General features: G+C 45.9%; 1 protein-coding gene across 1 annotated transcript in view; it reads left to right on the top strand.

Annotated features, from left to right (window-relative positions):
• Positions 1 to 12865, top strand: part of LOC143284036 (CD109 antigen-like) — a 50932-nt gene extending 38067 nt beyond the window's left edge. Inside the window, exons 24-35 of the mRNA XM_076590632.1 lie at positions 586 to 724; positions 2532 to 2708; positions 3574 to 3655; positions 4328 to 4496; positions 5336 to 5443; positions 5840 to 6008; positions 6779 to 6942; positions 7366 to 7548; positions 8357 to 8437; positions 9451 to 9714; positions 10739 to 10841; positions 12519 to 12865. Of these exons, the coding sequence (XP_076446747.1) occupies positions 586 to 724; positions 2532 to 2708; positions 3574 to 3655; positions 4328 to 4496; positions 5336 to 5443; positions 5840 to 6008; positions 6779 to 6942; positions 7366 to 7548; positions 8357 to 8437; positions 9451 to 9714; positions 10739 to 10841; positions 12519 to 12598 (1719 nt within the window). The 3' untranslated portion in view covers positions 12599 to 12865. The remainder of the gene's footprint in view (positions 1 to 585; positions 725 to 2531; positions 2709 to 3573; positions 3656 to 4327; positions 4497 to 5335; positions 5444 to 5839; positions 6009 to 6778; positions 6943 to 7365; positions 7549 to 8356; positions 8438 to 9450; positions 9715 to 10738; positions 10842 to 12518) is intronic.
• The last annotated feature ends 373 nt before the right edge of the window (positions 12866 to 13238 follow it).

The following is a 13238-nucleotide window of genomic DNA, read 5'->3' as shown; positions in this document are numbered from 1 at the left end:
CGCCACATATGTCAGTCATCATTCTCATGCTGATGACACTCAACTTCAGAAAAGTGATATCCCAGGAAATTTGTCCTTCATTTTTCATGAAGCGTCCGACTACTTCCAGGACATTCAAAACTGGGTGAGTCTTAATAAGTTACGAAAAAAAAACAAACACTCTCTTCCATCACAATTGACACGATCAAACTTGGCAGTACATCCTTCCCTCTTTCCAGCCCAGTCAAGAAACACGATGTAGTTCCAGTGTTTCCACAGAGTCAGCTGTGGTGAGGATCCAAGGCCCTTTATTTATTTTGTTTCAGGCTGCTGTCTGTGACACTAAACATGGCAGCTGATGTCATTGCATTAGTTAAGTTGCTTTTGTTCTGCCCCACTTTTTTCTTCACTTGTCGTCTGTTTTTGTTTCTGTCTGTCTGCCCGATTGATCTGTCTGTTTATCTGTCTGTCCATCTGTTGTCGTCCAACTGATTTATTTGTCTGATTATTTGTCTGTCCAAGCGGTTTGTCGCTTTTGTCTGTCCGTCTTTTAGTCAGTCTGTCTGTCTGTCTGTCTGACTGACTGGCGATGTGTTGCTGTGGCAGCCTGAAGGAATACCACGCACCCAGACCTACTCACAGCTGATTGAAGTCACGTCGAAGAAGTCATTCTCCCAGTCCATGGATGTGAGTCTTCTCGGCAATAGAGTGGACAACTCCTACAGGATGTCCATCGCAGTGAGCGGTAAGACTAAGCTGCCACTCCGCTCTTTTTCGATTGTAATAAGTTGTGTTCTTTTGATGATGATGATGATAGTTTCAGTTTCGGCTTCTCAAAGAGGCATCACTGCGTTCAGATAAATCCATTCACGCTACACCACATCTGCTAGGCAGATGCCTGACAGCAGCTTAATCCAATGCGCTATTCAGGCCTTGAGTGCATACATATATATTTGTGAACCTATCCTGTGGATTTTTTCTACATTATTTTGTAAGAAGACAACACTTTTGTTGCCATGGGGTCTTTTTCAGTGCGCCAAGTGCGTGCTGCACACAGGACGTATGTTTTTCGTCTCACCCTTATAAGTAAACGTTCGGTTCGGTTTTCCTGTCAATGTTGGGAGAAAGGGCGAGAGCGGGATTCGAACCAAAGCCCTCATGTACGCTATATTGGCAGGGGAGGGGTGCGTGGACAAAAGGGGGAGTATTCATAATCTTTACTGGGGAGTCATATTGACAGACAGGGAAGGGGTGTGGGGGGGGAGGGGAGAGTATTCATAATCTTTACTGGGGAGTCATATTGACAGACAGGGTAGGGTTGTGGGGAGAGAGGGGAGAGTATTAATAACCTTTATGGGGGAGTCATATTGACATACAGGGTAGGGTTGTGGGGAGAGAGGGAAGAGTATTAATAACCTTTATGGGGGAGTCATATTGACAGACAGGGTAGGGTTGTGGGGAGAGAGGGGAGAGTATTAATAACCTTTACTGGGGAGTCATATTGACAGACAGGGTAGGGGTGTGGGGAGGGAGGGGAGAGTATTAATAACCTTTATGGGGGAGTCATATTGACAGACAGGGTAGGGGTTTGGGGAGAGAGGGGAGAGTATTAATAACCTTTATGGGGGAGTCATATTGACAGACAGGGTAGGGTTGTGGGGAGAGAGGGGAGAGTATTAATAACCTTTACTTGGGAGTCATATTGACAGACAGGTTAGGGGTGTGGGGAGAGAGGGGAGAGTATTAATAACCTTTACTGGGGAGTCATATTGACAGACAGGGTAGGGTTGTGGGGAGAGAGGGGAGAGTATTAATAACCTTTACTGGGGAGTCATATTGACAGACAGGGTAGGGGTTTGGGGAGGGAGGGGAGAGTATTAATAACCTTTATGGGGGAGTCATATTGACAGACAGGGGAGGGCTGTGGGGAGGGAGGGGACAGTATTAATAACCTTTACTGGGGAGTCATATTGAAAGACAGGGAAGGGGTGTGGGGATGACAGGGGGAGTATTAATAACCTTTACCAGGGAAGTAATATGAAAAAACAGGGTAGATGTGTGGGGAGGGAGGGGGAGTATCAATAACCTTTACTGGGGAGTCATATTGAAAGACAGAAAAGGGGCGTGAGGCAGTGTTAATAACCTTTACCAGAGAGGGATATGGACAGACATTGTAGGGTTGTGGGGATGGATGGGGGAGTAGTAACAACCTTTAATGGGGCATGGTATGGAAAGACGGAAAAGGGGTGTATGAATGGAGGCGGGTTATCAACAGCCTTCACAGTGGAGTTGTATTGAAAGACAGGGGAAAGGGTTTCGTGAGGGGAGAGGAGAGGGGAGTATCAATAACCTTTACTGGGGAGTGGCGTGGAGGTGGGGGGTGGAGGGGGTAGACAGGGAATGAGCGTTGGGAGGAAGAACGCGGTGCTTGGGGTAGAAGTGGCGTGGGACAGGTAAGGGGTGTGGAGGGAAGGGAGTGCGGTGCTGGGGGTGGGGAGGGGGGAACAAAAGGAAGTGACGTCAGACGTGTTGTCTCTCCCACGTGTTGCCAGGGGACCCCCTGGGGCTGGTGGCGGACAACATCGGGGACCTGCTGAGGATGCCCGTCGGCAGCGGAGAGCAGAACTTGATCAACATGGCCGCCAGCACCCACCTCATCAACTACCTGAAGAAGACCAAACGACTGAGCGCCGACCTGCAAAAGAAGGCCAGGGACGTCATGCAAGCATGTGGGTTCCGGACAGTTTCAGTTTCAGTTTCATTTTCTCGAGGAGACGTCACTGCGTCCGGACAAATCCGTATCAGCTACACCACATCAGCTATTTGTGTACCTGTCCTGCGGATTTCTTCCACAGAATTTCGCCAGAGGGCAACAGTTTTGTTGCCATGGGTTCTTTTCCAATGCGGCAAGAGCGTGCAGCACGTGCACGGGACCTCGGTGTACCGTCTCATCCGAATGGATAGACGCTCAGTTTAATTTCTCAGTCAAAGGTGGGAGAAAGGGCGAGACCGGGATTCGAACCCAGAGTCTAGACCCTCACGGACACTGTATATGATTAGGCAGATGAGCGTTCTAAACCATTCTACCTGTTCCATGTAATGATATAGCGCTGGACTGATGACGTGCACGGACAAATCAAAGCGCTTTCTCACCAGTCATCCACTCACATGCGTTACCCTGATTCAGAGGGGTGAAAGGTGAAATCGAGAAAAAAGCATGCAGAAAGCTCTTCGAGAGAAGCTGTCGTCAACGCTTAAGGACATGCAAGAAATACACTGGAAGATCAGTAATATACTTAAGGACCATAGAACTAGCGATTAGTTCAGTGTGTGTGTGTGTGTGTGTGTGTGTGTGTGTGTGTGTGTTCTTTCTTCCCAAACAGTAATTTGCATGGTTATGTTAATAGGAATGACATATGTGACCGGGAAGAACCTGCCTCCGTCTTGGGTTTGTTTGTTGTTTTTTTTTTTTTTTTTGTGTGTGTGTGTGTTGTTTGTTGTTGATGTTGTTTTCCAGCAGATGTGTAAGGTTTATAGCTCAGTTCTCACGCTTTGACGTTTCCTTGAAGCTGAAACGAACTGTATGTGCTGCAGGCTACCACCAGCAGTTGATCTACCAGCGTTACGATGGTTCCTTCAGTGCCTTTGGCAATCATGACACGGCTAGTAGTGTCTGGTATGTAAACATGATGTATTAGAGTGGTCATTACTGGGTGCGTGTTTGTGCTTTGTCTGTGTTCTTCTGTGCGATGTAAATCTTTCACACACACATACACACACACACACGCACACACACACACACGCACGCCTGATCACATAGATTGTTTAATATATTGTCTAATATAGATTAGAATAAAATATGTCTTTATTACCAAGTGTACCGCGGTCACAAGGAATATTGGGGGGGGGGGGGGGATAGGGGGGGGGCGGGATAGTACATAACAAGGTACGAACATAAATCGAAAATCATACACAAACACAGATACAGTGGAAATTAGGATACATACAAGTGCATATCAATATAAAAAACTTGTGCATACTCACACTTGCACACACTGCACACACACACACACACACACACCGTGACACACACACATGCACACACACACACACTCTCTCTCTCTCATACACATATATATCTATACACACATAGATACATGTACAGACAGATTTATGAACACACAACACAAACCTACAAGCACGCCAAATAAATATCCTGTTTTTTGTGGTCTTTTTTGTTTTGTTTTTCATGAAATACTAAGACAGAAAAAAAAGTAGTGACTATCCCCTCCCCCCCCCCTACTCTCCCCTCCACCCATCACCTCCCTACTTTTGATACGAACTTCAGGGTGACTGCTCACGTCGTCAAGACCTTCTCAATGGCGACAGCGTTGGGAGGAGACTACATCAACATAGAGCCTGACATCATCCGAAGGGCCGTGGGCTTCACCACCCAGCAACAGAGGGCTGACGGTAGCTTCACGGAGTCCGGAGGAGAGCTTCATTCGCTGCTCCAGGTGAGTACAGACAGTTCGTGTGTTTTTTTATCTTGATGTGTTTGTGTCAGACATTTGGCAATGGTTCTGATCAGATCATGACCCAGCACTGTTCTTCCAGTTTCAACTCTGTTGAACTATAAAACCTATCGACAGTTATCTCCGGTGAAGTCGATCGCTTCATAACTCTTGTGGATATTACCCTTGGGTATTGCCTGGGCAAGACTGTGTGCTTTTCTAACTATCCGGATGCAAAATAAAACAAACACATTTATGGAGTTTTCAAAATTATCGCACGACTTTGTATTTATCTATTCATTTTATTTTATCATTCTGAATGAATATTGTATGATTACGTATTGCTTAGCATGTCGCTCGTTGTGAGCAGAATGACCACAAGGACAATGTATATGAATTCTGAGATAAGTTACCAACCTTTCAGCTCTGTATTGACAACTGATTCTCAGTAGTCTGCCTTTGAGAAATTTCCAACCGTCGTCACATACCGTTAAAAGAAAAAGAAGGAAAAAAATCAACATTATCTCTTTTTTGGGCGCTTGTTCCAGTGGATGAAGCTTAGACTTTACGTTACTTAGATTTGGCTGTCATCTTTTTCATAACTAAAATAAACATGAAGATATGAAGATCAATCTGTTCAGACAGTGCAAAGCATGGATGATGTGTATGGTCGTGGTGTGACTCGGTCTGTTATCACGCTTGCAATATAAATAAATGAAAACACTTTAGTCTGTAGAAGTCACAGAGTGTGTGCATGCGCGTATGCCATGCATGCCCGTGTTTGACCCGACGAATGTGTTTTACATATAGTGTGTCAGCGTGTTCTTCGGATCTGGTTCCAGGGAAGGTCTGCTGCTAGCGACACGAGACTGACAGCCTTTGTGGCCATCGCTCTTGCGGAGGCTGAAAACAACTTGAAACGTGGTCTTTTCCCTGTGGCCGTGGACAGGGTAAGTGTATCGCCACAGTTTTCTCCGGCAGTGAACCTTCAGTGATGGTAACTGCAGCAAAGTCGTTGTCAATCCTGTGTTCGTAAGTATTTCGCACAAAAACAGCGATCACAGCCATTTGAAAGTGTGGTTTAACCAACCCGCTTTGACGTCCTCCACTGTCGTTATTGATGGTTATCTGAAAATATGACCGAGAAGGGTGGAAATGTCTTGTGCTATATCACACACACACACACACACACACACACACACACACACACACACACACACACACGTCTAATATCACTAAAAGTGGAATGACGTTGAATTGAAGACTATTACCACTACTACGACTACTAATACTTCTAACATACACACACACCACAACCACACACACAGACGTAACTGCTGTTGCAGGTGAGGTTCGCTCTGCCCAGAGCCGTTGAATTCCTGGAAGGTAAAGTGGACAATGGAGGTAACTCTGACGCCTACACGTCCTGCATCGTGGCCTACGCCCTTGCCCTGTCCGGCAGCGCCAAAGCCGGCAAAGCCATCAGCCAGATGAACAACACCGCTGTCACTGACGGTACCGTTAGCGCTTCGGCAACAGCGGCCTTCCTTCACTTTGCTTTGCTTTTCCGCTCTCTTTACCTTTTCTTCTTTGCCTACACACGCGTACCTCAGCGTTTTTTCTTCTGTTACATAACCAACCTCAACTTCAGTTGCCGATGACTGTCATGGTTGATTCATGTTGGGTATTATCGTGTCTCCATAACCCTCCGCACACAGACATGGATTACAGGATCTTTAACGTGCGTAATTGATCTTTTGCATGCGTATACACACGAAGGGGGCTCAGGCACCAGCATGTCTGCACATGTTGACCTGTGAGATCGGAAAAGATCTCCACCCTTCACCCACCAGGTGCCGGCGCTGAACCGGGGATCGAACTCAGGAAACTCATGCTAGAATACGCGGCGCTCTAACCATTCGGCCATGGCACACATTCACAGAGAAAACATGAATGTACACGGCACACATACATACATACATACATAATCATGCAAGCAGTAACACATAGATACACACATATACTCGCATGTATTCATACATACATAAGCACATTCCTGAGTGGTTGCTTGCTTGTTTGTGTGTTTGCTGGCTTGCATGCCGCTGTGGCCGCTAACGCTCTGGCGGGAGGTGGGGGGGGGGGGGTCCGCCCTGAACCCACCTTACGCCAACACACGGAATCGAACCCAGGACCGTATTCAGATTGAAAGTCCAACGCTTTACAGTAACCGCTCGGCTGTTGCGGCACACGTCATTCTGATTCTCATTGCTGGATCCTACCTGCAGGCGATGCCAAGTACTGGTCGGGCCACACCAAGTCCGAGAACATCGAGATGACGTCCTTCGCCCTGTTGGCTCTGGTGAACAAAGGACAGGCCGTAGATGCTATGCCCGTCTTCAGGTGGCTCAACAGACAGAGGGGGGCCAACGGGGGCTTCGTCTCCACCAAGGTATTCAACCAGCTGGCGTGTTGGACACGCGGCTCACACGCGCACGCACGCACAGAGAGCACATGCATACATGCACAGACATATAAGCGAGAGCGCGCGCACGCATACACACACACGCACGCACACACACACACACACACACACTGATATACCATCTATATAATAATACTTTTATCTCGCCCAGTCTGTGATTCAGGACACACACACTCACACACAGACACGGACACAGACACACACAGACACAGACACACTCGCAAGCACACCGTCTCTCTCTCTCTGTGTCTCTGTCACACACACACACACACACACACACTGGGCACACATACACACGCACGCACGCACACACACACACACACACACACTGAAATCCCATCTATCTATGAAAAATTATAATTTATATCGCCCAATCTGTGACTGACCCAGGACACGGCGCTGGGAGTGCAAGCTCTGTCGGCCATGACGAACCTGGCTCTGGGCGCCAAGTTTCCCGACATCAATGTCAAGGTCACCCTACAGAAGCCCACCGGGACCTTCAAGAAGGAAGTCGAAGTGGCCGTCACCAAAGACAACGCTCTGCTGCCACAACGACCTAGATTCTTCTGGGCGGTAAAGCGACCCTTTTCTTTTGTAATGTTAATAATAATGATAATAATTACTACTGCTGCTGCTGCTGCAATGCTTTGATAGCGCAAAAAAGATTTTAGAAATGCATGTATAAAAACGGACACAGACATCAAACAATGCCCATTCTATCTGCAGTACAAGGGCACGTACACACAGGTCCCATCTGTAAATACCACGGACTTGTAGAATTCTGTTTATAAGTCCGTGATAAACAACCACAACCACACGGCTCGAATACATGCACGCCTCAGTGCACACACGCGCACAGAGAGAAAGAGAGAGAGAAGAAACATCCACCAGTAAGCCAATCAACAGTCAGTCTGCAAGACATCTCTGTTTGTCTTACTTTTCTGTCTGTCTGTGTCTCTCTTTCTGTGTATCTCTCTGTCCCCCTCTCTGAACTGACTTATTTAACCCCTAGACTGCTGAACTCTGGTGAAATGGGATCAGCGTGGCATCAGATTTAACAGCATATTTTCCACTTTGTGTGTACATGTCAGTAATGTCATTGACTGTGCTGAAAACAAAATGTAATGCAATTCTAAGAGGACAAATAAAGAAGAAGGAAAAAAAGGAAAAGAAAAAAAAGGTAATTGATATCCTGACCTGCTTGCTAACTGTTTTCTCTGTGAGATGACAGGCCTTCTGTAGTTTGTGTACTTATCAGCAGCAGTCAATGGGTTAAATAATCAACCACCTCCCCGCCTGCTTGTCTACCTGACTACTTACCCACCTACGTTTTGGACTTACGTATTTTGCATGATTATTTACATTCATCTGCTCTGAACAGACGAACAAAAAACCAGGCAAGATCACCGTTGATGCCACGTCTGCCGTGGCTTCAGGAAAACGGGTGTTCGCATTTGCACAGGTGAGTTGTTCAAACATCATCACGTACAGCTGCGAATCACAGCTTTACATCACTGGGACGAAGAGAACGAGCCAGCGAGCGAGCGATGCCTGTGTGTGTGTGTGTGTGTGTGTGTGTGTGTGTGTGTGTGTGTGTGTGTGTGTGTGTGTGTGTGTGTTGGGAGAAGAGACAGACAGACAGACAGACAGAATGACAGAATGACAGACAAAACAAGACAGATTCTTCACTAACAAGGGTAACATATAAGTAAGGAACATGCTTTTTTCATTTTTTTTCATCGAGCGCTCGCTCTAAAGAGAGACCAAAGCAAAAGAAGCAGACAGACAGACAGACCGAGAGAGATGGAGAGAGAGGGGGGGAGGGAGAAAAAGTTAGAGAGATACAGGCAGACAGGCAGAGAGAGACAGAGGGAGGGAGAGAGAGAGGGGTGGGGGAGAAACAGAGAGAGATATATACAGACAGGCAGAGAGAAACAGAAGGAGAGAGGGGGAGGAAAGAGATATATATACAGACAGAGACAGATGGAGAGAGAGAGGGGGGAGAAAGAGAGAGACAGACAGACAGATAGAGAGGGGGGGGGGAGAAAGACAGAGGGAGAGAGAGGGGGGGGCAGAAAGAGAGAGAGAGATACAGACACAGAGAGACAGAGAAGGAGGATGGGGAGAAGGGGTGGCATTGCGAAAGTAACTCATTCATGTGTGGCTGTCCATTTTCTTTTATGTTTTCATTTCGATATTTTGCCATCTACTTATCATTCCTTGCACTATAATTTAATGCACTCACTTTTTTGGTATTATCATTATTCATTTAGTTATCTGTTTATTTATTTATTCATTTATCTATTCAACCCCCGGAAACGGGTTGGGTTACGCTGCTGGCGAGGCACTATGACCTGCTGAGCAGATGTGACACAACGCGTACATGGATTTGCCCGAACGCAGTCATGACGCTTCCTTAGGATTAATTTCAATAACTGAAATGAACTGAACTTACTGTGGCCGGCCGATCCTCAGGTGGTGGTGGACTACAACGTGGAGAAAGTGTTTCCGCCGAAAGGGGGCGTGCGCGCCAAGTTGAGCCTCTCTAACACCACAGCCACCTCCTTCAAGCTGACGGTGTGTGTCACCCGGAAGACTACCGACACCCTGTACTACCCGTTGATCGTCACGGAGGTGGACGTGCCCACTGGGTACCAGCTCAACAAGACTGCCTCCACGTACGCGTACCAAACCAAAGCGGAGCTGGACGGCGGGAAAGTCGTTATGTACCACAGACACGTGAGTGCAGGGTTCTTCCTGTTTCTTCTTCTTGTTGTTCCTCTTCTTCTTCTTCTTCTCTTTCTCCTCCTCCTTGTCTTGCTTCTTCTTCTTCTTATCATTCCAAGTCCCCCATACACAGACACACCCGGGTTCGTCTGTCACAGTCCAAGCGTCGGCAGTTCACAGGGAACTATCGATGTTAGGTCGTCAGGAGGCCACACACTACAGGAGACTCTGCACTGCTGCTTGGATACTTCTTCTCATTCTTCTTCTCTTGCTTCTACTTCTTCTTTTATTCTTATTTTGACGATATTATTTTTTTTTAAAATTTTCGTTATATAGTTTTCTCCTTTTGTTACTGTCTAACATGTTATCAAGTTAAGCTTCTCTTGACTGTAGCCGTTTCATGATCCAAAATCTGATCGAAACATCAGTGGCTGTTATCTACAGAGTTCACAAAACATTAAGGACCACTTGGGAACTGGTATCCACAGTTTTCTTTTTGGAGGCATGGTAAAATCAACGATGTTGATTTTTTCTCCATGAACGGAGGTGTATACAGCCAATGCAATGAGCTCTACTCACAAGTAGAGGTGCTTTTCTTGCATATGCACGTCTTTTTTACGATCACGAACCGCAGCTGTAGCTTATAAACCTCTGGGAAACTGTGCATTTTTGGCTGCAACATTTTTTTTCAAACTTGTTTTTCAAGCTGTGTAGCATACAATGGGCCTGAAACAGACGTTGGTGTATTCAGCGAGAGGTCAACAGTAGAGAACATCTTGCGTGTTTGATTTTAAAAACATGTTTTGAAAACATGCCTGCTTTTAGGAAGCGGTCCTTATCTTTGCGTGAAGTGTGCCAATAATTATGAAACTGTGCTTGACTGATGCTGAAAGAGACTGACACTCGTATTCCTCTGTCAAACTTCTCTAGAAACGGACATGCACGCTGACAGAAAAGACACGTCATGGAATGAAAGTTGAATTACATAACTTCCTGTTCAGAGACTCGTATTGGCTGATTTGTTCTTGGTTTTCAGAACATAGACACAAGGTGTTCTACACTGAAGATGGAGATGGTGGAAGGAAAAGTGGCGTACGTCCAGGCTCCCAAAGTCCGAGTTTACAACGCATACAACCCCAGTGGGTCTCTCTCTCTGTTGTGTGTGTGTGTGTAATAATATCAATAAAGATGAATATTAGGACGCCCTATCTCCATAGAGCCCAGAGCGTTTACAAATACAATTGCACATATATACATTGATGCAGATGCACTTCATAACATTCATTTGCCTATACGCATCACAAAATAAACAGGTCACAAACACACACACACACACACACACACACACACACAAACACACACACAAGGCATTCATACCGATACAGCCCCATTCCTCTCTCCAACCACCAACAATCGCAGACAGACACACAGAGCGGGAAAACTAATAACAACTGTGGAAAGGGTGAGTTTTGAGAGCTGGTTTGAATGAGGACAAAGACTGAGCGTGTCGTGCAGAATAAGGGAGTTTGTTCCAGATGACAGGTCCAATGAAAGAGAAGGCACATTCCCCATGGAGTTCTTTCGCCTGTTTGGTGTGCGAAAAATGCGAGTGTCACAGGAGGAACGCAAAGACCGAGACCTGCAGGAGTTCCTGGAGATAAGGAGGACCAGAGATAGAGATAACATTATTACAAATAGTGGCAATTTGGTACTGAATTCTGAAAGAAACAGGCAGCCAGTGCAGTTCTGCAAGGATGGGAGAGATGTGGTCTCGTTTGCGTGCATTGTGGACAAGGCGGGCAGCACAATTCATCACTTTTTGAATTTTTTCAACGTACTTCTGGGGGAGACCTGCTAACAGAGAAATGCAGTAATCTAACCGTGGGAGAACAAGGGATGTAACCAGGGTCTTTGTTGCGTCAACAGTCAAAAATGGCCTGATAGAAGCAATTCTTCGGATTTCAAGGTTGGCAGCTTGGCACATTTTTGAAACCTGACTTTTCATTGAAAGCTTACTGTCAACGACAATGCCACGATTACGAGCTGTGCCAGGAAAGGGGGTATTTCTCTGTCCTTCAAGAGACAGAGATGACGGAAGTTCTGACGGGTTGGAAGAGTCAATAAGAATGACTTCATTTTATCCTCATTCAACTGTAACTTGTTTACGAGGGTCCATGCCTTCACATCATTAATACAGGATCGCATGGTAGAAAACAAAATGTCAGACTGAGATCGATCATCAGAGTTGTACATAATTCAGTGTCATCAGCAAACATATGATGCTGAATGTTGTGATTGGAAATCACCTCGGACAAAGGTTGGGTGTACAGAATGAACAAAATCGGCCCCAGAACCGAGCCCAGGGGCACTCCGTACAAAAGAGGAGATAGATCAGACTTATATGCCAGGACGGAGACAACCTGCTTATTTCAGTCAGATATGACTCGAAGAAATGAAGTGCTGTATCCTGAACACCAAAACGAAGCTTCAGACGCTCTAACAGAATACTGTGATTGATTGTATCGAGAACAGCACTTTAATCATGAAGTGTGTGTGTGTGTGTGTGTGTGTGTGTGTGTGTGTGTGAGCGCGCATTGTATCTATGTATGTATGTATGTGTAGGCCGATGTGTATATCAGTCTCTGTGTGTGCGTGTGTGTGTGTGTGTGTGTTCGTGCGTGCGTACGTACGTGTGCGCGCGCGTGTGTGAGTGTGCGCGCGCGAACGGGTGTATGTGTGTGCGTGTGCATGTGTGTATCTGAATGTGTCCCATTTGGGCATTAATTATATATTATCACTGACTTACCTCTTCACAGGTGAGGAGCACGTCACAACGTATACCCTGAAGCAGTACGGGGTCTGTGCCATCAAATCGGACTACACGGGATGTTCCTAAGCTCGCCAGTTCCCACATGGACTGAAGCTGAATACATACCCAGTACTGACGACGACAACTTGCAGTAAAGATCGAGGGCAAAATTACACAGTCAGGAGAAGAAGTAAAAATAAATAAATAAATAAATAAATACAAAAAAGATAGTAGGCGGATCGAAACAATCTTCAAGAAATATCTATTCGGCCTGTAGTTATGACTTTTCTGGTGTGTATTTCTTTCTTTTTTGCCAAGGACAAAAAGTCAACGAATAAAGATTTCTGCAAGTCATTTTGTTTGATGTCGTGTTATTCATTTGCACGTGAATTGTTTGTCAGCTGAACATCCGTTTCTGACCACTGTGTATCCAATTCCAGACAAATAATGCAATGTGTGTGTGTGTGTGTGTGTGTGTGTGTGTCCGTCCTCGTGTCATTTTAAAGTTTTTTTTAAAACTTGACTGACATTTCTGCGGCAATGATGGGAGACCAAGCTCTAAGCGCCGGTCTTTACAAACACGGGGTTATTTGCACAACAGACTGCTTACCTGGGTAAAACCGATTGACGGCTGCCATTGGATGCATATTATTCCGAGTCGTTTTCTGTGTCATTCAATCATATTTCAGGCAAGCACACACGTTAATTTTAACCGGTACAGGTGTGG

Source organism: Babylonia areolata, chromosome 7 (genome assembly GCF_041734735.1).
Source record: "Babylonia areolata isolate BAREFJ2019XMU chromosome 7, ASM4173473v1, whole genome shotgun sequence".
Taxonomy (NCBI): Eukaryota; Metazoa; Mollusca; class Gastropoda; order Neogastropoda; family Buccinidae; genus Babylonia; species Babylonia areolata.
This window is presented reverse-complemented; position numbering and strand designations above follow the sequence as displayed.